Below are 26,762 nucleotides of genomic sequence, written 5' to 3'. Positions count from 1 at the left end.
AGGGACCCTCTATCTCACATCATGACTGTTGACAAGTCAAAAACTTGTTACAAATTCCAACAATCAACCCTAGAAACTACAGCCTGAGCACAGACGCCATCTTTGACATTGTGGGGTCCCAAACAGAGATGCCAGGAGCCCTTGGGAACACCTCAGCAGCAAGCCAGTAACAGACAGGCTCACACAGGCCGCCTCTCCTCTCCAGGTCCTGATGATGGATCAGTGCTGGCCTCACGGAGCCAGACACTGAGGGACTAGAAGTACCACCGCAATTGCTGGTCTTGGCTTCAGAAGTAGCACGTGTGTGTTCTCTATGCTGGGGTCAGGGAACACACGGATAAAGGCAGATCCTGGAGGGAGCTTTCAGAAACGAAAGCATTTCCCCATCACCTCCTGTGACACAAAGACTGTGTGCCTGGACCTCACAGAGCTGCGGAGGGAGGCGACAGGAGGACTTGGGAAGTCGGGCCAACTGTGCAAGGTATGGCAATGCGTCCACAGCGCCTGCGGACAGACGGCGCCTGCCTCCTCCGTTGTTGTCACACAGCGTTAGAATCTGGTCTTCTGCGCTTCATCTTTTCTTTTGTTACTTTGATGTTGGTTTGGGTTTTTACAAAGTAGGGTCTCACTCTAGCCCAGGTTGACTTGGAATTGACTAAGTAATTCCACACTAGCCTCAAATTCACAGTGAAACTACTACCTCTGCCTCCCAAGTGCTGGGATTAAAGACACACCACCACGCCCAGCATTTTTTTTTTTTTTTAACAGAGATAATTACCTATGTTTCAGTCTTGATATTTTTTCTTTTTTTTCTTTTGGTTTTTTAAGGTAAGGTTTCACTCTAGCCCAGGCTGAACTGGAATTTAATATGTAGTCTCAGGGTGGCCTCGAACTCATAGCAATCCTCCTACCTCTGCCTCCCAAGTGCTGGGATTAAAGGTGTGCACCACCACACCCAGCTTCAGTCTACAGAATTTTTAAAAATATTTTATTTATTCATATATTTAAGAGAGTGTGTGAGAGAGGCAAAGAGAGAGAGAGAGAAGAGAGTATGGGCCCACCAGGACCTCTAGCCCCTACAAACGAACTGCAGACACATGTGCCACCTTGTGCATCTGGCTTTACATGAGTACTGGGGAATCAAACCTGAGTCCTTTGATTTTACTAGCAAGCACCCTAACCACTAAGCAATCTCTACAGACCAAGAATTTTATTTTGATAATATTGAGGTAGAAATCTCTATCCTATGCAGTCTGCATATTTGACTCGTTTAATCCACCCAGAGCCTTATGTAGGTAAATGGTATCCCTGTTGTACAGAGATGTGAAGGTACTTGCCCAGATCACATGGTTAATGGCCAGAATTTGAGCCTGTGCCATTCTAGCCACTCCTGAGTGAGGTGTTCTTCATCCTTTTGCTAGAGAATGGAAACTCTGGTTGCACAAGACAATAATCTGGGTAGAATTTTAAATTCTCAATGACCAGGATGCACACCGATCATTTAAGTCAGATTCCATGACAATGGCCCTGGGCAGGTGGCTCTAAAGCACCTGTGTGCCTACTACATGCAGTCCAGGTTAAGAGCCTTGCTCTCTGCAAGGTTAAGAGCAAGAGGTCCACTACAGGAGGAAACAAAATTTTCACATGCTGGAGAGGCTGATGTGGCCTTCTCCAAATGACAAGGGACAGACAGCATGCCCTTAAGAGATTCCAGCGGAGAGCCCATTTGCCTGGACATGGGCCTTTGGAATCAAAGACTTTGTAGTACAAAGAGGCAACCTATAGGATGGGAAAAAATCTTCACCAGCTACATATCTGATAGAGGATTAATATCTAGGATATACAAAGAACTCAAAAAGTTGAATAAGGGCTGGAGAGATGGCTTAGCGGTTAAGCACTTGCCTGTGAAGCCTAAGGACCCCAGTTCGATGCTCAACTCCCCAGGACCCACGTTAGCCAGATGCATAAGGGAGTGCATGCATCTGGAGTTCGTCTGCAGTGGCTGGAAGCCCTGGCGCGCCCATTCTCTCTCTCTCTCTACCTGCCTCTTTCTCTGTCTGCCACTCTCAAATAAATGAATAAAAATATTAAAATATATATATATATTAAAAAAAAGTTGAATAATAAGAAATCATGAAGCTGGGCGCGGTGGTGCACACCTTTAATCCCAGCACTTGGGAGGCAGAGGTAGGAGGATCGCCGTGAGTTCGAGGCCACCCTAAGACTCCATAGTGAATTCCAGGTCAGCCTGGGCTACAGTGAGACCCTACCTTGAAAAACCAAAAAGAAAAAAAAAAAAGAAATCAAACAAGCCAATTAAAAAATGGGCTATGGAGCTAAATAGAGAGTTCTCAAAGGAAGAAATACGAATGGTGTATAAACATCTAAAAAAAAATGTTCTACGTCCCTAGTCATCAGTGAAATGCAGATTAAAACTACACTGAGATTCCATCTCACTCCTGTCAAATTGGCTACCATCATGAAAACAAATGATCATAAATGCTGGTGGGGTTGTGGAAAGAGAGGAACCCTTCTATACTGTTGATGGGAATGCAATCTGGTCCAGCCATTGTGGAAAACAGTGTGGAGGTTCCTAAAACAGCTAAAGATTGATCTACCATACAACCCAACTATAGCATATATCCTAAGGACTCATCTCATTTCCTTAGAAGTACATGCTCAACCATGTTTATTGCTGCTCAATTTATAATAGCTGGGAAATGGAACCAGCCTAGATGTCCCTCAACTGATGAGTGGATAACAAAGATATGGCACATTTACAAAATGGAGTTCTACTCAGCGGTAAAAAAAAAAAAAAATGAAGTTACGAAATTTGCAGAAAAATGGATGGATCTGGAAAGGATTATACTAAGTGAGGTAACCCAGGCCCAGAAATCCGAGCACCATATGTTCTCTCTCATATGTGGATCCTAGCTACAGATGATTGGGCTTCAGTGTAAGAAGGAAAAAAGTCAGTAGCAGAGGCCAGTAAGCTAAAAAAGAGATAGAAAGGGAATAGAAAAGAAGGGAGGAGGGTACTTAATAGGTTGGTATTGTATATATGTAAGTAGAAGACTAGATTAACTGGGATAAAAAGGCCCAAAGTGAGGTCAGGGGAGGAGATTGAGTAAAGGAAAGGTGGAGGGAGGGCTTATCAAAATCTAAAAGGATATAAATAAATCATGTGGAATTCTCCGATTTTGGACAACAGAACATTCAGGAGCTGTAGATCATTGCCAGAAAATTTTCAGGGCCAGGGATGGGATACCTTCCAGTGAGTTGTTGGCCAGGGAGGCCAACATTATAGGCCATTGTCAAGGCCCTTGGTTTCCCACCAGGAATTGATGGTAAGACCCTATTGCTGAAGACTCCATACTTAAGCTGCAAGGCCACTGAAAAATCCTGTTGGAACTGAGCTAATCTCCTCCATGTAGACCAGCTGACAGAAAGCTGGAAGAAGCAATTCTACATGCTGTTCAATGGGAGAAAGAGATACCACCAGTGAACAGTGGACACTGCAAGCCTTATAATTGGCCAGCCAGGCCAAATGAGCCAACGGGTGCAATAGTGGCATGTCTGTCATGGTGGAAACCAACTGCCCTCCAACTGGACTGGAGGCCCACTCCAAGGGAGGGAATACATCCCTGATACTGAAAACTTAAAACAGGGGTAGTCATGAGCCCTAGGGGTGTAACATCTGCTGATGTCTGGCCAAATGTATATACTATGCTTATCAAACTGCCCAGTAAGCACTTCTCTTAATATTCATACCCTTATATTAATGCTACTCTCATTTTGGGTAGAGAATCTTCTCTTTTCAGATGGCAGTGACCTTGGGACGACTCAGAAGGTATCATGGTGCTGGAAAGAAGTACCGAGTAACATCTCGATCACACCTTCCAAGGCCCAGGGTCTAATGCGGAAGAGGTGGTGGAAAGAATGTAAGAGCCAAAGGAAGGGTTGTACTCCTTACAATGTGCTCCCTCCAGACATAAAATTGCCTCGATATCCATGACCTCATAGTGCCTGACACTACCTACACAAGACCATCAAAGGAGGAGAGAAAGATCACGACATCAAAATAAGAGAGAGACTTATTGAGATGGGGAAGGGGATATGATGGAGAATGGAATTTCAAAGGGGAAAGTGGGAGGAGGGAGGGTATTACCATGGGATATTTTTTATAATCATGGAAAATGTTTTTAAAAATTGAGAAAAAATAAGATTTAAAAAAGAGAGATAGATTCCAATGCTTGCCCAGCTGGTTGTTGATTCCATTGCACATGAATCCCCAGGAGAACATCTTCTGCCCTCTGCGGCACATGCAAGCTCCTATTCCTCACTTCTCCTGCAGCAAGTCCTTTTCCTGTCATTGCTGTCTTCTTCAGGATACATTTCCCAGCCCAGCCCCTCTCACAGAGCTCTGTAGGCACTCCCCTATCACCATCTCAAGAGCTTGGTTTTCCTTCCAGCAACAGATTCCAGCCCCCAGCAGGCATCTTGACTGGAGCTCCTGGCTCCCAAATGCTAGAGGGGTTAGTGCTATCTGGGCACTGTGGTAGAGGCAGAGCCTCAGTGCCCCTCCAGTGCCCTTAAGTTTCTACAGGTGCCTGCCACTTCAACCAAGTTCCCCTTGTGCCACCTGGCAGAGGAATACACATTCTGCACCACAAATCTCACTGTTGACCCATTCTAACTGTCCTGTGTCTCCACCTCCTCCTTCGCCTCTCTCTGGCTTTCGACTCCAGGCATCCCTAGGACAACAATAATAACAATACTCACAAGACTTGAGTGCTATCATAGGACCATATCATGTTAAGCATTTGCAGATTTCATCTTGTGGGGTCCTCACAACTGCCCTGCAAAGCAAACTGGTGCCCGTCTCACCAAAGAGGAGACAGGCATCCAGCTATCAGTGTCAACATCGGGATTTGACTCCATGGGCCCAACTTCCTTTCAACATTACCTCTATCTCCCTCGGCCTCTTCCGGTTTGGGATCCCTCATGTCCTGAACCTTCCTGGCTTCCACCCAACATCCTATGGCCCTCAGTGACCTTGATCTGCCCCATTAACGCAGATGCTACACCATCCTTCCGAGTGCTCACTCTGAGCAGATCTTCCATGGCAGGAAAAGAGAGGCCACCGAAGAGCCTCTGCCCTGACCCTGTGACCCGCTACCTGCCCAGCTACCTCCCGTGTCCTTCCTCCACCTGCATTTAAGCCCTGAGGTTTCCCAATTCCCCCACTGTCCCTGGAAAATGTCACTGTCTTCCAAGCCTTTGCTAAGAACTCTGGGTTGCACATTTAGCTTTCACCTCTCTGAGCCCCAGGGCCTGATTTCCAGCTACCAATCAGACATGTGTGGCCATGTTGCAGGAGCCTCAGTGTCAGAGAGCACAGGGACATCATCTCCCATCCTCACACGCTTTACCCACTGAGTCACCTCCCCAGCCCCAAGACCATTTCGAGGCTGTGGAGCCAGGTGAACATGGATCCTGGATGGGGGTGAGAAGGTGGATGGGGAAGGAAGAGAAAAAAGCCTTACTTGAGTTTCGATTAAAGGGATGCTCCAGAGTGCTCCAGGCCGAAGTCTGTGAGTCCCGCGTGGTCCTGACGCGGAGGTTGTACGGCACGGTGGCGGTGATGTCGTCAGTGATGTCACACTCAGAACCGTTGGTGGGTGAGCACGAGCTGCTGGGGATCCAGACGTGGCTTGTGTACAGGCTCTCATACTCGCTGGCCAAACAGAAAGCAGGCCCAGTGTCACACGGGCTCCCCTGACCCAAGCTCAAAGGCGGTTGCCACTGTCTTCATTCTACTTTTAGTGGTCAACAGAGTAAGCGTTCTCTCCCCATCACTAGTTCCTTCACTCGCTCCCTCACGAGCCACCCACTCGTCCTCACTCCTTTAATCGCCAGTTAAAGGAAGCCTAGTCGTGAAGGCCCATCTGTCCATTCCCTCCCATGTCCGGTCACCACCCTAATCTCCACTTTGCCTTGCTGCCATCTCCCAGCTCCCTCACCTGCCATTAGTGGTTCACACTCAGCGAACCATGACAGGCCTGCCCCTGATGGCTTCCTGCAGTACACACTGTGGAACTCTCATCCTCAGTGCCGCCAGACTCTGGCCCTCTCTCCCACCCCAAGCCTAAGAATGATGCTCCTGCCCCAGTGACCTGATCATTACTCAGAAATGCTGACTTCTTTCTGCATGAAGGCCTTTGGCTAGCTGTTCACTCTGCCTCACACACTCTTCCCTGCTGGTTCCTCCTGTCCTGCAGGTAGGTGGCAAGCATCGTTGTCTCTACAGGCGGCCACCATCTGATACTTAACTCCATTGCAAAATTGACTCCATTGCATCAGCCTTAACAGCTAGCCCTGGTCATTATCTACAGTTGCCTTAGAGCTTTGCTTCCCGAGAGGACCCTTCCTTGATGATGGTCAGGTTTTAAACCACTGCTGCTCAGTGCTGCTCACTGCTTACTTGTGGCTAGGGAGCATGTGACAAAAAAGGACGAAAAACAGGTGTTTCAATTTAATTTAAACTTACAAAGCTACCTGTAGCTAGTGGTTACAGTATTGGAGAATGCACACCCACTAACTTTAGTCTCTTCCTCTAGATATTCATCTCCCCTCTATCCTTGAGCCTAGAGCAACGTCTGCACATGTAAGGCTCAGTTTTTATTCATTGCTTATGAAGTTCTCTGCGGACCTACTCTGTCAATCATTTCTCAACAGCTGCAAATGCCTGAATGCCTGGAGAAGACTACAGCCTTTTGGTCCCAAGGCCTTGACCTTTAGGGTCAAGATTTATTTGGGCTTCCAGGTATAAGCTCAGAGTGAGACACACTGAACTTTCCTATTCCTAATGAGCTGGACCTGCAGATTTGCCCTGCCTAATCAGGGTCAAAGTCATCCGACAGTTGGCTCACTTTTGAAAAGAAGGTGGGGCTGGGAAGATGACTCAGGGGTTAAACGCATTTGTTTGCAAAGCCTGCTGGCCAAGGTTCAGTCCCCAAGCCACCCATGTAAGCCAAATGCAAAAAGTGGAGTGAGCATGTAGAGTTTCTTTGTGGTAGAAAGAGCACCTGACATACATACATACAGACAGACAGACAGACACACATGCATGCACATGTGCAAATGAATACTGTTTTTAAAGAAAAAAGATGCCCCAGAATGTATTTGTAGATATTTGTGTTCCCATGGTTCACCACCAGACCCACAGGACAATCGTTGCTTCTCCAGTCCTTCCGGTGCCCATGCATGCTAAGTGGTAGACCACTGGAGAGCATCTATCCCTGAGCCCACGAAGCTTCTTGGGACAAAGGAAGAAGGGTTGTGCCTCTAGGAACCAACTGCAGTCTAAGGGGGGGGGGACCTATTAAACAAAAACAAATGCACAAGACTCACCCCTGATACTCCACAGAATAGAATGTCATCTCTCCGGGCAGAATGACTGGGCTCCACGTCAAGAGATGCTTCATGTTGGTTGAATGTACAGAGAGGTTCTGCGGTGCAGGCAGAACAGCCACTCCATCTGGATGAAGGGAAACAGAAGCTGACGGTGAAGGGAGGCCTAGCTTCAAATAACAGGCAGTGGAAAGCCATGCGGTTCAGAAACCCGAGTGACTCCAGCTTCCGCATGTGGCACTACTGCTAGACTTTTGCTCTCATCGCTACAATTCTGCCTTTGTGACAAAATGGCAAACTAGTAGTAATAGTGGCTAAACTTAAAAAAAAAAAATTATTTATTTGAAAGTAGAGGAGGGGGAGAGAGAAACAAACAGAGAGAAAAGAGAGTAAATGGGTGCACCAGGGCCTCATGCCACTGTAAATGAACTCCACATACATGCACGACTTTGTGTATCTGGCTTTCCATAGGTACCGGGAATTAAACTCGGGCTGTCAGGCTTTGCAAGCTTATGCCTTTAACTGCTGAGCCATTTCCTCAGCCCAATAATGACTAGTCTTTAGCGAGCAGTGACTATATTCTGTCTAGGCTATGTTTGAGATTAGTACAAGATTATATCATTTAACCCTCAAGACTGTACTGGGTATGAGGACCGTTCTTTTCCTCATCATACAAAAAAGAAAGCCAACGCGTATTTTTTACCCAGCAATGTACCAATTTATTTGGTAGTTCTTGTAATGAAGACTTAAAAAATGTACATACATATGTAGAACTCGTGTTACTTAGATACATGTATGCAGTGTATAATTTCAAAAGAAGGTAAGCATTTTTTTCTCAAGTAGTTCTTTGTGATTAAAAACATTCAAGCCAGTGGCACACACCTTTAATACCAGCACTCAGGAGGCAGAGGTAGGAGGATCGTCGTGAGTTTGAGGCCACCCTGAGATTACATAGGGAATTACAGGTCAGCCTGGGCTAGAGTGAGACCCTACCTCAAAAAAAAAAAAAAAAATTCAAAATCCTGTCTTCCATGTTTTTTTTTTTTTTGAAATACACTTTTCTGTTCTGTATAGTGACTCTATTATGTAACAGAACACAAAAATAAGTTCTCCTGTCTAAGTAATTTAGTACCTGTTGACCAGTCTTTACTCTCCTCCCTCTATACCTCCTCCTCTCTTCGGCCTCTAGTCACCACTGTGATTCCATTCTGAACTTCTGTGAGCTCCTCTCTGAGTTTCCACACAGGAAAGAGGAAGATCGAGTGAGATTATCATTCTGTGTGTGGCTTATTGCACTTAACACAATGTCCTCCATTTCCACCTGTGGTACTGCAAATGGCAGCATTCTGTTCTCTTCTGTCTGAATAGTATTCTCCGTATGGGGTACATTTCTTCTTTTCTTTTTTGGTTTTCTGACGTAGGGTCTCACTCTTGCTTAGGCTGCCTGGAATTCACTGTGTAGTCTCAGGGTGGCCTCAAACTCATGGGGACCCTCCTACCTCTCTGCCTCCCAAATACTAGGATTGAAGGAGTGCGCCACCACGCCCAGCTATGGGTACATTTCTTTATCCATTCATCAGTTAATGACCACTTAGGTTGTTTCTTTCTCTTCGCTGTTGTAAACAGTGTTGTAGTGGACGTAGGAGTGCAGATGTCTCCTTGATACATTGTTTTGATTTCCTTTGGCTTTATCCCCAGTAGTCAGATGGGTCAATATGACAGTTACATTTTTGACATTCTGAGGAAGCTCCACATTGTTTTTCCATAATGGTTATACTAATTCACATTCCCAGTAATAATGTGCACCAGCATGTGGCTTGACATCTTTATCTTCTTGATGAAAATCGCTCTTATTTCATAGCCCTGGGGATAAAATCCCAGGGCTCATACATGCTAGCCAATGCTCTCCCATCGAGCTACTGCCGACAACCAGATAAAGCCATTCCTATAGGGGTGAGGTGCTATCTCACTGTGGTTTGATTTGCATTTCCAGAACGATTAAGGATGTTGAATATTTTTTCATATGCTTGTTTGGCCACTTGCATTATATGTTTTCAGAGATGTCTATTTAGTTCTATTACCCATTTTTAATTACTTCCTTTATTTGCTATTGAGCTCCTTATCTATTCTAGATATGAACCCTAAGGGACAGTTGTGATTCTGACACCAGATGGGCCTGGATTCAGGCCTTCACTCTGTTCCACTGTGTCACCTTATGCAATCTGCATACACCAGAGCCTCCCCCCATGGCAAAGTCATGCAGGCTCTTATCAGTTTCTCATCATGACCCCCTGCCATCCTTAGATACCAAAGCACTTCATGACCTCCATGAAGACCAAATGGGGACAACAGCTGCCGGTGGGAAGTGCAGAATCAGGTCTGCTGTGGAGGGAGTCCAGTAAAGAGGGTTACCACCACTGCTCGGAAACTCTACCCCAGAAAGATTTCAAGCCCATGAACCAGTTTGGGGCATAAGCATCTGTTCACATGATTTGTGCAGGATGCCCGGAGTGAACATGTAATTGTTCTACAATTTGCACAGAATGAAAAGAGCAGTGAAACCAAACCTGCACACGAGGACTTCAGGCATTCCAGAGCTCAGGCCCCCCACCCTCCCCCATGCGACCCCAGGGTCCTTCCCCCTCTCATGAGCTCCTCTTTCAATGTTATGCACCAGCCTCCCTTTGCCGTTATTGTCACAGTGGTGACATCACCAGCATGGAAGACTGAGGAGTCCGCTGAGGCCTTCATCTAGGACTTCTGTTTCCACGTCCCGACTGGCACCTGCTGCTTGCTATCAAGCATCGAGCTCTGAGCACAAGGAAACTGCTGTCTGGCTGATTCCTTTGCCTCCCTTCTAATGTAGGACCCTGGGAACCCCTTCTTCTCACCCTCAGCACACTCAGTCTGCCCTGTGGGACAGCACCTGGGGCACCCACAGGGAGGCTTCCCAGCTTCCCAGCCCTCATGCTGATTTTATCTTCAGTCTGACACACTCCCGGCTGAGAGTTACCTAACTCTGCTTTTGCAATTTTTTTTTTTTGGAATTTTTAGTTTTTGTTTTTAACTTATATTCATTGTACAAAACTGGTTTTCACTTAGGACGCCCTCATACAATATTGCACATACTTTGTTCCTATCTTCCAGCACCTTCTTTTGTCCCCCTCCCCTCTTTCAGTGTTCCCCTTCTCCTTCCCGAATCCACCCCTCCACCCTCATGTCTTATCTTTTATATTAAAAAAACTAGATTATGCACAAGTGAAAACATGCAAACACTTGTCTGAATCTCACTTATTCCTCTCAACATGGTGATCTGTAGTTCCATCCATTTTCCTAATTTAAAAAATATGACTTCATCCATTTTTAAAAATTTATTCATTTGTGTGTATGTGTATTGTATATCCAGATGTGTGTGTGTGTGTGTGTGTATTGTATATCCAGATGTGTGTGTGTATATGGGTGTGAGTGTGCATGTGCCACCACTCACATGTGGAAGTCAAAGGACAACCTCGAGCTGTTTCTCCTCTCCTTCCACCTTCTTCTGAGACAGGCTGTTTTGCCACTGCTGCTTGTAACCTTCCAGATTCTCCTGGCTCTGCTTCCCATTGCCGTATGTTGGAATTACAGATGCGCATGCCCCTTTGCATCCAGACTCATGTGGGTGCTGAAGGGGATCACACTCAGGTCAGCTGGCTTGCAAGAATGCACCTTTAATTGCTGAGCCATCTTCCCAGACCTGAATTCATTTATTCTGTTTGCTTGCTTGCTTGTTTGTTTTGAAACAGGATCTCACTCTGAGGCTCAGACTCAGTTGGAAATCATTATGTAACTCACTCTAGCCTCAAACTCCCAGCAACCTCCCTGCCTCAACCTCTCAGCTGCTGGGATGACAGGGGTGCACCAGCACACCTACCAATCCTAACCTTGAAATCGCCAAAGAGACGGAAAGGGAAAGGGCCAGCTAGTGGAGGGGACAGTACAGGATGATGAGACATGGTCTTCTCTGGTATCTTTCCTCTGGTAAAGAAAAAAAAATCTTTATCTTAGAAATATAAAGCTATAAGATACATAGTTATGTTTGTATTAATAAATTAAATAATTATATCAATTTTTTTTCATCTGTTAATATAATGTAGGGATATAACTAAATAGTAGAGTGGTCACCTAGCATGCATAAGGCCCTGGGTTCAATTCCCAACAACCACCTGCCTCCAAAAAACAAAGCAAACAAACAACAAAACATTAACATCAACTTTACACGATCTCTTTTTAAAAAAATATTATTTATTTATTTGACAGAGAAAGAGGGAGAGAGAGAAACAGAGAGAGAGAGAATGGGCACGCCAGGGCCTCCAGCCAGTGCAAACGAACTCCAGATATGTGTGCCCCCCTTGTGCATCTGGCTAATGTGGGTCCTAGGGAATAGAACCAGAGTCCTTTGGCTTTACAGGCAAATGCCTTAACTGCTAAGCAATCTCTCCAGCCCCAATCTCTTTTAGTATGTTGAAAAAATACATTCCAACTTATGAGACTGGTATCACCTCAGTCTTACCTAGTATTAATAGCAAAATCAGACAAGTTTATATTTTTTATTTATTTTATTTGAGAGGGAGACAGAAAAAAGAGAGAGAGAGAGAGAATGGGCATACCAGGACCTTCAGCTACTGTAAATGAACTCCAGATGCATGTACTACCTTGAGCACCTGGCTTACCTGGGTACTAGGGAATTGAACTAGGGTTCTTTGGTTTTGCAAGCAAGTACCTTAAACAGTAAGCCATCTCTCCAGCCCAAATTTCTGTTTTCTTACAGTATTAAAGATGAAACCCAGGGCCTTGCACTTGCTCACTAAGTGCCCTGCTACTGAGCCCAAAGACAATTTCCCTATTTTTTATCTTTAAATATTTTATTTTTATTTATTTGACAGAAAGAAGAGAGAGGCACACCAGGGCCTCCAGCCACTGCAAATGTACTCCAGTCTCAAGTGCCACCATGTGCATCTGGCTTATGTGGGTACTGGGGGATGGAACTTGAGTCCTCAGGCTTTGCAGGCAAGTGCCTTAACTGCTAAGCCATCTTTCCAGCCCATTCCTTACTTTTTATTGTAATTTTTTCAATTTTTCATTGATTTACAAAGAATTAGGTTTCATTATGGTGTTTGTCTTCATGCACTTTTTGTTTCTCTTCCCCCACCTTTTGCCCTTCCCTACAACTTTTGACCTGTCAGCATTCATACTATGTGTTTCCTTATGTCTTTTTCCACCTTCTCATCAATTCTTGTGCCTTTTCACAGTTTCCTATCTAGAATCATAGCTCATACTCAATATCTCATCCCCTAATGTATATACTTACAAACATTAAAAGATAAGATCCAGGGGGCCGGAGAGACGTCTTAGTGATTAAAGTGCTCTCCTGAAAAGCCTAAGGACCCATGCTTGACTCTCCAGATCCCACATAAGCCAGATGCACAAAGGTGAGGCAAGCACAAGGTTGCACATGCTCACTAGGTGGCACAAGTCTCTGGAATTCAACTGTAGTGGCTGAGGCCCTGGTGTGCCAATTCTCTCTCTCTTTCTCTCTCTCAAATAAATAAATAAATAAAATTATAAAGTTAAGATCCATGACTAGAAAGATGGCTTAGTGTGTAAAGTGCTTACTTGAAAAGGACTCAGGTTCAATTCCCCAGGACCCACATAAGCCAGATGCACAAGGTAGCCCATGTGTCTGGAGTTCATTTGCAGTGGCTGGATGCCCTGGCACACCCAATCTCTTTCTCTCTCTCTCTCGCTGCCTTTCTCTTTCTCAAATAAATAAATAAAAGTGAAAAAAATGTTAAAATTAAAATACACATATGAGAAAGAACGTGCAATTTTTGTTTTTCTGGGTTTGGGTTATCTTATACATTTTCCAATTGCATCTATTTTCCTGCAAATTTCATAATCTCTTTTTTTGTTTTACAGATGAGTAAAACTTCATGGTGTATATATGCACCACATTTTCATTATCCATTCATCATTTGATGGACAATTAGGCTTATTCCATTTCCTAGCTGTTGTAATGACAGCAGCAATGAACATGAATGGACAAGCGTATCTGTGGTAGGAGATACATTACATACACACACACAGATACATACATACACATACATATATATATATACATATATATATACACACACATACATACATACATACATGCACACACATACACACACACACACACATATGTCCTTTAGGTGTATGCCCAGGAGTGGTATAGCTGGGTCATGATAGTTGAATTTTTAACTTTGTAAGAAAGAAAATTAGCGGCTATATGAATTTACACTCCAACCAACAGTGAACGAGTCTCCTCACCCCCCCAACCTCACAAGCACTTGCTGTCACTAGTTTTCTTGATGACAGTTCCAACCAACAGTGAACAAGTCTTCCCCTCACCATCCAAATTCCCGAGCACTTGTTGTCACTAGTTTTCTTGATGACAGCCATTCTAAGGTGAGATAGAATCTCAAAGTGGTTTTAATTTGTATTTCATTGACAGTTAAAAATGTTGAATATTTTTTAAAATATCTGTTGGCCATGTGTATGTTTGTGTGTTTTTAGGAACTGTCTTTTCAGCAGTGCATTTATTGATTAGCAGGTTTTTAATCTTTTTATTTATGAAGGACACAGAGACAGAGAGACAGGAAGGGAGGAGAGAGAGAATGGGTGAGTTAGGGCCTCAAGCCATTGCAAATGAACTTCAGATGCTCATGCTACCATGTGGATCTGGCTTACATGGGACCTGGAGTATCGAACCTGGGTCCTTAAGCTTCACAGGCAAGTGCCTTAACTGCTAAGCCATCTCTCCAGCCCTTGATTAGCAGTTTTGTATATATTCTAGATATTAACCTCCCTGCCAGAGAATAGCTGGCAAGGATTTTCTCCCATTCTGTAAGCTTCCTGTTTTCTTCGCTGATAGTTCCTTTGCTATAAAGACATGTTTTAATTTCATTTGTTGACTCATGGGGCTATTTCCTGTGCTATTGAATTCCTTTCAGAAAGTTCCGACTTATGCTTATAACTTCCACTGTATTACCTGTTTTCCTCTAGTATCCTCAGTGTTTCTTGCTTTACATAGTCTTTCTTTGACCTATTTTGAGTTGATCTTTGTGCAGGTGAGCAATATGGGTCTAACTTCATTTTTCTGCAGGCTATCCAGTTTTACCATACCATCTACTAAATAGGCTCTCTCTTTTTTTTTCCCAGTGTATATTTTTGATGCCTTTGATGAAAACTAGGTGGCCATAGCTATCTGGGTTTATTTCTGGGTCCTCTATTCTATTCCATTGGTCTATGTTTCTGCTTTTGTGGTAGCATCTGCTTTAGATAGACAATTTATATGATTTTAAAAATTACCTAGACAATGTAAAGCTGGAAAAAGGGAAAAAAAATACCTAGAGACCAATATAGCTAACAAACTTATATGCAAAAGTCTGTAACAAAATATTAGCTATCCAAATGTAGTAATATATAAAAGGAATTACATAACATGACCAAACAGAAATTTGTTGCAGGTATGTAAGGCTGGTTCAAAACTTGGAAATTAATGTAGTCTATTATGGTAGCAAGCTAAATAATAAAAGTCATACAATCATGTCAATTGTCACAGAAAAAAAAACATTTATAAAATTATGAATTTTATTTTAAGACCAGATCTCACCAAGTTTAGTAACTCATTCCATGATTAAAACAAAATTAAACCTCTCTTCAAGTTAAAAATAGCAAGGAGCAAAAAAAAGAAGGGCTGGAGAGATGGCTTAGCGGTTAAGCGCTTGCCTGTGAAACCTAAGGACCCCAGTTCGAGGCTCGGTTCCCCAGGTCCCATGTTAGCCAGATGCACAAGGGGGCACACGCGTCTGGAGTTTGTTTGCAGTGGCTGGAAGCCCTGACGCGCCCATTCTGTCTCTCTCCCTCCATCTGTCTTTCTCTCTATGTCTGTCGCTCTCAAATAAATAAATAAAAAATGAACAAAAAAAAAATAGCAAGGAGCTATCTCAATGAAAATTTTCTATAAAAATTAAAAAAAAAACTGAGCTAGAAAGATTACTTAGTGGTTAAAGCACTTGCTTGCAAAGCCAAAGGACCCAGGTTTGATTCCCCAGGACCCACATAAGCCAGATGCACAAGGTGGTGCATGTGTCTGGAGTTCATTTGCAGTGGGTGGAGGCCCTGGCATGCCGATTCTCTATCTGCCCCTCTCTCTCTCTCTCCCCCTCTCTCTCTCTCTCTCTCTCTCTCTCTTCCTCTCTCTCTCTTTTTCCCTCAAATAAATAAATAAACCTTATAGCTAATATTTTGGTAGTGAGAGACTGAATGCTTCAAAGCCAAGCCAAGACCAAGAACAAGCAAAGATGTCCACTCTCTCCATTCTTGTTCAACAAAGTGCTAGAATTTCTAGCCAGTGTAATAAGGCAAGCAAAATAACTCATAAAACTAATGAACAAGCTCACAAGATACAATATAAGCATAAAAATTAACTGTATTTCTACACAGGCATGGTGGCACATACCTATAATGGCAACACTTGGGGGGTATAGGTAGGAGGATCAGGAATTCAATGTCACCCTTGGCTACTAAGCAAGTTCAAGGTCAGTTTGGGCAACACGAGATCCTGTTTCAAAAAAAGAATTGAACTGGGTATAGTGGCACACACCTTTAGTCCCAGCACTTGGGAGGCAAAGGTAGGAAGATCGCCATGAGTTTGAGGCCACCCTGAGACTACGCAGTGAACTCTAGGTCAGCCTAGACTAGAGTGAAACCCTACCTGGGGGAAAAAAAAAGAATTAATTGGCTAGCAATGGATACTCATACACAGAAATTAAAATAATAACCATTCAAAAATAAATATACTTGTATATAAATCTAAAAAATTAAACCCAGGATTTATATAAGGAAGGCTTCACAAATGCTGACAGAAGAAATCAACGAAGATCTAAGTAAATGGAGAAGCGTATCATGTTCATGAATTAGAAGGTTTAAATAGTTAACATGGCAAGTCTCCCCAAATCGCTGTTTCATACAATTTCTATCAAAAGCCAATAAAAAATTTATTTTTGTTGTTGTTAATTTAAGTAAAAATTTTCTAAATTTTATTTTAAAAACTACAGAATTAGTAGCCAGGCATGGTGACTCATCCCTCTAATCTCAGCATTTCTGAGGCTGATGCAGAAGCATTTTCACAGGTTAGCAACAGGCTGGACTTACATAATGAATTCCAGGGACAAGGAAGATGGCTCAGTGGTTAAAGGTGCTTACTCTGCAAGCCTGCCAACCAGAGCTTGAAATCAAAACACCCATTTAAAACTAGAACAAAGTAGCACACACGTCTATACTCCCAAATCATCTATGAAAATGGAAGGGGGAGGAAGGAGAATCCTGAAGTTTTCTAGCCAGCTAGTTTGGCCTTCCCAGTGAGAGAGAGGCAGAGATCTTCTCTCAAACAAAATACCCTAAGGCTGCCTGCTGGCCAAGATATGTGCATTGTTATGTACATGCATGTCAATACACACACACAATTAAAAGTAATATAATGAGTTGTAGGCCAGTGTGGACTAGAGTGAGACCCTGTCTAAAAAAAAAAAAAGACTATGAAACTACAATAATAACTGAGACGTGTGTGTGTGTGTGTGTGTGTGTGTGTGTGTGTGCACGCGCGTGTATTGGCCCTGGGAATTGAACTCAGGGCCTTGTGAATGCTAAACATGCACTCTATTACGCAGTAAAATCCTCAGCTACAACGAAAGAAAGCAACTTGGAAAAGGAAACACAGGGATTAGCCTACCTGTCCCAAGACTTAAGAGTAATCTAAACTGTGCTGTACAGTACTGGGGAAGGTATAAACACATAAATCAATGGAAAAAATTAAGAGCCCAGAGACAAGATCCACAAGTACATGAAGCAAAGAGTTCTTGGATTTTTGACAAGAACCACAAAAGGAAATTTGTATACTTTTATAATCTCATCAAAATTAAAAACTTTTGTTATGCAAGAGGCCTTGTTGTGAGGTTTGATAAGACAAGAGAAAGTATTTGCAAACCATTATATCACAAACAACTAGTATCTAGAATACATAAAGAACTCTCAAAACTCAACAACAAGAAATCAAACAATCCAATGAGAAAATGGTCAAAAGACATAAAGAGATATTTCGCTAAAGGAGATATGTAGAAAGCAAATAGAAATATGAAAAGATGTTTAACATCATTTAATACTGGGGAAAGGCAAATTAATACTGCAACAAGATAGTACTACATAATTATCAGGATGACAAAAATTTAAATTAAAATGTGACAAACCTAAAAAATGCTGCCAGAAGACAGAGAGGTGGATCCCTCACACATTGCTGGTAGAACTGTAACATAACACATTAACTCTGGAAAACGGTTTGGTAGTTTCTTTCAAAATTAATCATGCAACCACTCTCTGGCCTAGCACTCTTGGGCATTTATCCTTGAGAAACAAAGAGGCCTGCATATGAATGTTCAAAATCAAGTTGGAGGCCATTTGTGGTGGCCCACACTTTTAATCCCAGCACTCTGGAGGCTGAAGTAGGAATGTTGCTGTGAGTTTCAAGCCAGCCTGGACTATACAGTAAATTTAGATTAGCCTGGGCTAGAGTGAAACTGTGCTTCAAAAAATGACAACAACACAAAAATTCAGTTGGGGGCTGGAGAGATGGCTTAGTGGTTAAGCACTTGCCTGTGAAGCCTAAGGACCCAGGTTCGAGGCTCGATTCTCTAGGACCCACATTACCCAGATGCACAAGGGGGCACACGCGTCTGGAGTTTGTTTGCAATGACTGGAAGCCCTGGCGTGCCCATTCTCTCTCTCTCTATCTGCCTCTTTCTCTCTCTGTCACTCTCAAATAAATAAATAAAAATGAACAAAAAAAAAGATTTTAAAAATTCAGTTGGAACCAGCCCAATGCACTTTATCAGGTGAGTGCTTAAAAAGAGGGTGGGACATACCAATAAAGGAAGGGTGCCATGAACACAGGTGGCCAGTAGAAGCTAGGAATGGCAAGGACACAGATTATCCCCTACAGCCTCCAAAAGGAACACAGTCCTGCCAACAGCTAAATGCTACCTTAGTAGCACAGTAAACAGCTTAGTTCTATTTTGAAATGATTTCAGACTCTCCAGGAATTATCAAACAGTAGACCTTCTGCACAGCAGCCATCCAGCCTTCCATCCATACACAGTGACAGTGCAACTGTGAAAACTAAGACATTAACATGGTGCAACATCATTAACTAAGCTATGTCTTTATTCAAATTCCAGTAATTTCCCCCCCTAATGCTTTTTTTTTCTTCCAGGAACCAATCCAAGATTTCCCACTTTGTTGTCACATCTAGTTAGCCTCTTCTAATCTGTTCTCAATCTGTCTTTTTATTTCATGACCTTGACATTTTTGAAGAGTTCTGGTCAGCTGTGTTTTAGAATCTGTCTCAGTCGGTCTGATGTTTTCATTATTATTTATCATGTCCTCACCGGAGGATGAGGTGTCAGTATGTCTAATTACTAGCAATGATAATTTTGATCACATGGCTAAGACAGTGCTCTAACTGTAAAGCTGTAATTTCCCTGTTCCAGATAATAAACACACTGGGAGAGTACGTAAGTAAATATTAGTTTCTTGTTAAGATTTTACTCATTAAGTTTAACACATTTTGGTGTATATTTCTTGCAGCAATAGCTGTTGTTATTCTATAATAGTGATTTCTTTTTTTTTTAATATTTATTTATTTATTTATTTGAGAGAGACAGACACAGAGAGAAAGACAGATAGAGGGAGAGATAGAGAATGGGCGCGCCAGGGCTTCCAGCCTCTGCAAACGAACTCCAGATGCGTGCGCCCCCTTGTGCATCTGGCTAACGTGGGACCTGGGGAACCGAGCCTCGAACCGGGGTCCGTAGGCTTCACAGACAAGCGCTTAACCACTAAGCCATCTCTCCAGCCCGATTTCTTAAAATTTAATTGGAATTTCCTTATCAAGAACAACTGCCTCAGCACAATTTTTTTTTTGATAATTTACTTATATTAGTGTGGATTCATTGATATTTGTTTTATTCTATGGTTAAAATCCAATGCTGTGGTTATTTAAATTGTTATTCAAATTGTTCCAGCTTGGATCTGGGAACTCTTCAAGCTGGTAACTGTGTCCATTTGGCTTACTGATATCCCTCACTTTCTCCATGCTATTTTTTTTTAATAATTTAAGATTTACAGAAACATTGTGAAGAGTGTACATGCTCCTATAGACCCTTCCCTCAGCCATTTGCTGATGCTAACATCTGATTGATGTAGCCATGATACAGTTATCAAAACTAAGGAACCACCACCGGCAAATTATCATAACTAAATTCTAGCCTTTATTTGGATTTTGTCAATTTTCCCACTAGCATCATTCTAACCTCCAATCTGAGGTACTGTGCTGCATTCAGACCCCCAACCTTTTTAAAGCCCTTCATTCCTTGCAAGATGCTCCTGGCTCATCTTGTATTTTCCCTGATCAGCTCTGCAATCAAACAGCTCTCTAAAGATCCCCAGGGAGTTTTGAAAAATTTCCCTCGTTGGCTGTGATGTCTTATATTTTTTAAAGTTCACTAAGTGACTCTGATATTCATTTGAGACAAGAAGCACTGATCCAGACTTCACTTCTGGTGGCTAAAGAATTTAAAGGCCTGAGGAGATGGCTTAGCAGTTAATGCACTTGCATGCAAAGCCAAAGGATCCAGGTTCGATTCCCCAGGACCCAGTAAGGCAGATGCACAAGGTGGTGCATGTGTCTGGAGTTTGTTTGCAGTGACTAAAGGCCCTGGCACACCCATTCTCTCTCTCTCAAATATATAACCAAGTTTTAAAAATATTTTTAAAAGGAATAATTTAAAATGTTAAATCCCCACGTGTAGAACATTTCATTGTGCCTTCTAGCAGGCTTTATGTTACCTGAAAACAAGAGACTATTTTATCTTTTTTTTTTTTTTTTTTTTTTTGGTTTTTTGAGGTAGGGTCTCACTTTAGCCCAGGCTGACCTGGAATTCACTATGGAGTCTCAGGGAAGTCTTGAATTCATGGCGATCCTCCTACCTCTGCCTCCCGAGTGCTGGGATTAAAGGTGTGCGCCACCACACCCAGCTACTTTGTTTATCTTTCTATTCAGCACCCAGCCAGGAACCAGCACATAGAAGATACTCAGAAATGCTATGTGAACGAAAACTGAACAGGCAAGCCACAGCTTGATTCCCTTAAAGATTCCTATGCCTGAGTTCTTGTCTTCCTAACCTCCCATCCATCTTAGTCCTCCATTGAGCTAAGGTTCACGTGGAACAACTGTCTCCTAAAATCTCCAGTCAGTGCGAGGGGGAGAGCATGGAGGCTGCCCACCACAAAGGACATGCCACATCTCTCCCCGGCCCCGTCTCCGTTTTTCTCCAACAGCCTTTAAGGCAAATATGCCAGTCAATGTCTTCACTCTGCCCCTACTGCCTTTTTCTCGCCTGTACCAATGCCTCAGCTTCTTCCACAGGCTCTGGAGCCAGCCAAGCCAGAGTCAAATCCCAGACCCCCTTTTACTCTCTAGCTGAATGAAGCACTCAGGCTTTCTGAGTCTCTTGTTTGTTAAGGTGTAAAATGAAGATAATGACATCTGGTGCGAGAGGTCAAATGAGCTTGGTTGCTACCCAGGAGCGATGTGTGCTCAGAAATTTCAATTTCAGTTTCATTTCTGAGCCTGTCCTGGTGGCACAGGCCTCCAAGCCAAGATACTCAGGAGGCTGAGACAAGAGGATTGCAAGTTCGAGGCCTGCCTGGAGGGGTTGGGGAGATGGCTTGCTGGGAAGAGCACTAACTATGCAAGCAAAAAACCTGAGTTTGACCCCGTGCCCCAGCACCTGTGTAAAAGCTGGGCATAGCCAATGCGTGCCTGTGACCTGAGTGTGAAGGAGGATCACGAGGGCTCCCTGCCAGACAGTCCAATGGAAAAACAGGTAGTTCCAGGTTCAGTGAGACACTGTCTAAAGAAATAAGGTGGAACAGGAATAGAAGAGGATGCCCAGTATGTTTCTTTGATCTCTGCAAGCATATACATGGATGTGCGTGCATATGCACAGGTACACACCACACATACCACACTCAGCAACCCCTCACCCCCCCCCCACAACATCACATGGTCTGCCTGGAAAACTTAGTGAGACCCTGTCTCAAAAATGAAAAATAAATAAGACGGGCATAGTGGCGCACGCCTTTAATCCCAGCACTTGGGAGGCAGAGGTAGGAGGATCACCAGGAGTTCAAGGCCACTCTGAGACTACACAGTGAATTTCAGGTCAGCCTGGGCTAGAGCAAGACCCTATCTCGAGGGGGGGGGAGGCAAAGAAAAGAAAAAGAAAATTAAATAAAAGACCGAGTAAGATAGTACATTCAAAAGGCCCTAGGCTCAATCCTGAAGAGAGTGATAGCAAGAGCGAGAGCAAGGAAGAGAGGATTGTATGGTTGGTAAATCCAGTTTCCTAGGTCATATGCTTTTACTTGGAATGGGCAAATGTCTTTTTTTTTTTTTTTTTTTTTTTTTTTGAGACAGTGTCTCTAAACCCAGGAAACAAATAATTTCTATGAAAGAAAGCAATAATGTACCCATCTGCCCAAGGAAAGTTCCTTTAGAAATTTCAGAAGTCAGGCTAGAGAGATGGCTTAGCACTTAAGCGCTTGCCTGTGAAGCCTAAGGACCCCGGTTCAAGGCTCGATTCCCCAGGACCCACGTTAGCCAGATACACAAGGGGGCACATGTGTCTGGAGTTCGTTTGCAGTGACTGGCGGCCCTGGCACGCCCATTCTCTTTCTACCTGCCTCTTTCTCTCTCTGTCCCGTTCATTCTCAGATAAATAAAAAAATAAAAATAAACAAAAAAATATTTAAAAAATAAATCGCAGAATTCACTTACACAATCTAAAGGAAATGGTCAAAACTGCATGATGGCCACTTGGGCTAAAGCAATTACTGTTAACACTGCTAGCCGCACCCCCAACCCATAGGAACAACAACATTTGGGGTCAGGATGTTGAAGTCTTTAAAGTGAATTTGTTTGCATCACCTTATTTAGCGGACTCTTCATAATTTAAAGGTGGCTATTATGATTTCACAGATGAGGAAAATGAGCTGGTAAGTGACAGAGACAATATGCACCAGCACTCCATACACACTCACACACTCAGCTTTCTGGTTCTGACATCCCCGTGATTTTCACATTTTCACTTTTTCCAGTGGCAGTTTGTGTTAGAAAATCAACACTCAGGCTGGGTGTGGTGGTGCATGCCTTCAATCCCAGCACTTAGGAGGCAGAGGTAGGAGGAATGTAATGAGTTCAAGGCCACTCTTAGACTATGTAGTGAATTCCAGGACAGCCTGAGCTAGAGTGAGATACTATCTCCAAAAAAAAAAAAAAAAAAGCAAAAGAAAGAAAGAAAAGAAAATCAACACACGTTTGAACAGATTTTAAGGAAAGACTGAATTCACTGAAAGTTAGATTAAAATAATGCTGGTTTAGGTGCACAAGGGGACGCATGCATCTGGAGTTCATTTGCAGTGGCTGGAGGCCCTGGCGTGCCCATTCTCTCTCTCTGCCTCTTTCTCTGTCTGTCCCTCTCAAAAAAATAATAATAAAAACAAAAAAACTTAAAAATAATGCTGGCTTTTCTGCTTTTTTTTTTTTTGCTTCTCATCTTCTCCCTGTAGCCCAATGGAGAAATGTTTCTTTCCTTGGTAACTTTTTTCTCCCAACAACTAATCAACTAGTTAATTTACCAAATGACTCAGCTTGTACTGGGGCTGTGGGGACACCAGGAAAGTTGTTCAGGTCTTCCCTCAGGCCAGTGCAAAGAAGTCCAGTGGCCCACTCACACACATGGAGCCAGGGCCAAAGGAAAGAAGCCACAGCAGAGTGAAGAGGAGGGACACATCTGGAGTGTTGATGGGACTGTGAGCTTCAAATGAGGAAAGGAAATGCAGATGGTGCTTCTGGGAAACTGTAACAATAAAGGCCAAGGGAAGTAATAGTAGAATGAGCAAGCCAACTACGGAGACAGTGGCTACTTGAGGCATGCATGTTTTCCAGGCACAGTGAGAAATAGACTTGAATATACTGATCTTGAGAAGTGTACAGAATTTGGACATCATTGCTGAGCAGTTGGGAACTGTGAAGATTTTAGGGATAGGGACACCATAAGTTTGATGTGTAAGTCAATTGTAAACACTTGCAAAAGGCTAGAGAGATGGCTCAGCGGTTAAGGCATTTGCTTGCCAAGCCTAATAGTCTGGGTTGAAGTCCCCAGTACACATGGAAAGCCAGACATAAAAGGGGGACTTGCATCTGGAGTTCAATTGCAATGGCTAGAGGCCCTGGTGGGCCCATCCTTTCTTTCTCTATCCCTCTGAGTACAGATAAATAAAAATTTTGAAATAAGTATTTGCAAGGTCTGGAGAGATGGCTTAGCAGTTAAGGTGTCTGCTTGCAAAGCCTAAGGTCCCAGGTTCAATTCCCCGGGACCCATGCAAGCCAGATGCACAAGGTGGCACATGCATCTGGAGTTCATTTGCAGCTGCTAGAGATTCCAGCATGCCCATTTCTCTCCACCCGCTCTCTCTGACTTTCCCTCTCAAATAAATAAAAATCTTAAATAAGCATTTGCAAGTTACTTAAGCACTGGTTTGTTATATAAGTTCTATGTGACCAGTACCTAGGAATATTAAAATTAGAAGACAACTAATTTGTAGTGGCAAGAAATCCTGTCTCAAAGAAGGTGGAGGGCTGCAGAGATGGCTTAGCAGTTAAGGCATTTGCTTGCAAAGCCAAAGGACCCAGGTTTTATTCACCAAGACCCATGTCAACCAGATGTACAAGGTGGTGCATGTGTCTGGAGTTCATTTGTAGTAACTGAAAGTCCTGGTGCACTCATTCTCTCTCTATACCTACCTGCCTCTTTCTCTCTCTCTCTCAAAGAAATAAGCAAAATTAAAAAAAAAAAGATGGAACACAGACACCTCAAAGTTTTCCTCTGATCTCCACATGTGTGCTGGGGTATGTGTGTGTGTGAGCTCACGTGTATACAAACCCACACACAAATAAATAAATATATTTTTTAACTGTAGAGAGGTAGCTGGAAAGATGGCTCAGTAGTGAAAGGTATGTGCTTGTAAAGCCTACTGGCCTGGGTTCAATTCCCAAGACACCCACCCACATGAACTGAACCCAAAAAGAGATCTGAGTGTATGGTGTGTTTGTTTGCAGCAGGAAGAGGCTCTGATGTCTCCATACACACAGAACACACACACACAAAGTAAAAACTTAAAAATGTGTTTTTCACTTTCCAAGGAGAGATGAAGAAATATTAGCAGGCAAGGGCCTACAGTTTTGGAACAACAAGAAAAGGAAATGAGAAGGTAGAGAGACCCAAGGAGATAAACTACCCCTTACACTTCAGCCAAGGATCAGGAGAAGACAAAGTGGAACTGGGGAGACAGCAAGAGTGCTGCCTCCATGGTGAGCTTGACAATCAGTGCCAGGTGAAGGAGACACACACTGAGGATACTCAACACTTACCAAAGCACAGATCCAGAGGCTCCTAAGACAGAGCTCATCACTGAAGTAGACTTAAGACTCACCCACCTAGGCTCAAGGAATTTTGTGGAAGAGGAGGCAGAAAGACTGTATGAGCCACACCTTGGGATGTCATACCCAGAGGCATTGCCCCCTCCCCAGTAACTGACTGCTGCTCCCACAAGCATAACCCACAACCCCATGGTGAATACCTGCAACCCCGCTGAGGAGAGCCCCTGTGCAATGGGGCAAGGAGGAGGGAAAAGATGGTCCCAACACATGATTTGTCCATACAAAGTATGTTCTTAATAATAAAAAAGAAAAGGAAAGTTAATTATAAGCATCCAAGAATGTAGCAGAGAAAATTAAGTAATCTTACTAGTAGAAAAAATGTCCCAAACCAAAATCTTTTCAAAATGGTATAAAGTACCTTTTTCTATAATGACCGAGACAGAAATCTAATTTTTATAAACCCTGAATCAAGTATAAAAATTACAAATTGTTTTTTTATTCACGTGTCAGAACTTTTAGTCATCCTACTTTAATTGGCACATATAGAAAGACTGCTATAACTATGCCTAACCCTTCAAATACCAATGAAATAAATAACAAAACACACAGAGCTCTACTAACTTTTATACTACATGCATGACATTTCTTTAGATTGTTCTATGCTTAGGAGAAAATTTTCCAAACAGAATGCAGGACTTTTCAGGTCTTTGGGATGTGGGAGACAAAAATTTGAAAAGTGAAAAACCCTTTTTAAAACAGACATAAGATGTTCTAGACATGTATTTCAAGCCCACAACCTGGGAAAGTACTTTTTCCCTTCTTAACCTATATTTAAGGCGCCAACTATCATGTATTCATTCTTACCTTTGAGCAAACATGAAATCAAGGCGGAGAAAAACCACATGATAAAACTTGTCCAGATTCTTTCTAGAACCATTGCTATGGTCCATGTTTAGCAAACTTAGTCTGACCTGGATTGTTGTTTCCTTCCAGGTTGAAGCATTCTGTCTATCTTAGCCATTTTGCTTCAGAGAACAGATGTTGGTGCAGTCTAAGTTTCAGGGAAGCCTGAATGAATTGTTCTGGAAAGAGGAGCTGGCCAGAGCAGCTCAGAAGGGGCGGGCTTTGCAGCACCTCCTTTCTGTCCAAACCCAGATACTGCCTCAAGGGGAGTGGCTAGGATAGCTCCAGAGAAAAGACAACACTGGGGGATGGAGGACGTGGGAATCTTCTCTGGGGGTATCCGACCATAGGCTCTGTCCTGAGGACTCTGGAAATTTCTAGAAGTCAGCAACCAGAATTACCTTCCTCCCTCATCAAATACCTGTTCACTTTCAAGAGTCCCTCTATACATACATTCAAGCCAATTAGCTTTTTCTGCTAGTACACACTTCAGAACAAGTACACAAGTTTATATTATTATTATATTTTACAGTGCTAGGGATTGAATCCAGGCCTTGTACATGCTAAACAAATAGTTTACACTGACCTATGTCTCCAGCATGCCCTCTCCCCATTTATACCATTTTCAAAGTCAAAAGGATAGTTTTATAAACAGAAGTTATAAATATGCATATTTTCAGAAAGAAAATTTAGGAGATATAAGAATCTAGTGAGATTGGTTACCCTGAGGCAGGAGTGGGCACTAGAAATTAAAAATGAGAACAAGGGCTGGAGAGATGGCTTAGCGGTTAAGCACTTGCCTGTG

The 26,762-nt window shown here is 43.0% G+C and overlaps 1 protein-coding gene across 1 annotated transcript in view; it reads right to left on the bottom strand.

The window, feature by feature from the left end:
- The window catches only part of Il20rb (interleukin 20 receptor subunit beta), a 50,921-nt gene extending 24,514 nt beyond the window's left edge, over window positions 1–26,407 (bottom strand). Inside the window, exons 1-3 of the mRNA XM_004664201.2 lie at window positions 25,919–26,407; window positions 7,414–7,540; window positions 5,547–5,737 (exon numbers count right to left, since the gene is read on the bottom strand). Coding sequence (XP_004664258.2) covers window positions 5,547–5,737; window positions 7,414–7,540; window positions 25,919–25,991 — 391 coding nt within the window. The 5' untranslated portion in view covers window positions 25,992–26,407. The remainder of the gene's footprint in view (window positions 1–5,546; window positions 5,738–7,413; window positions 7,541–25,918) is intronic.
- Window positions 26,408–26,762: the final 355 nt, after the last annotated feature.

Source organism: Jaculus jaculus, chromosome 17, assembly GCF_020740685.1.
Source record: "Jaculus jaculus isolate mJacJac1 chromosome 17, mJacJac1.mat.Y.cur, whole genome shotgun sequence".
Classification (NCBI taxonomy): Eukaryota; Metazoa; Chordata; class Mammalia; order Rodentia; family Dipodidae; genus Jaculus; species Jaculus jaculus.
This window is presented reverse-complemented; position numbering and strand designations above follow the sequence as displayed.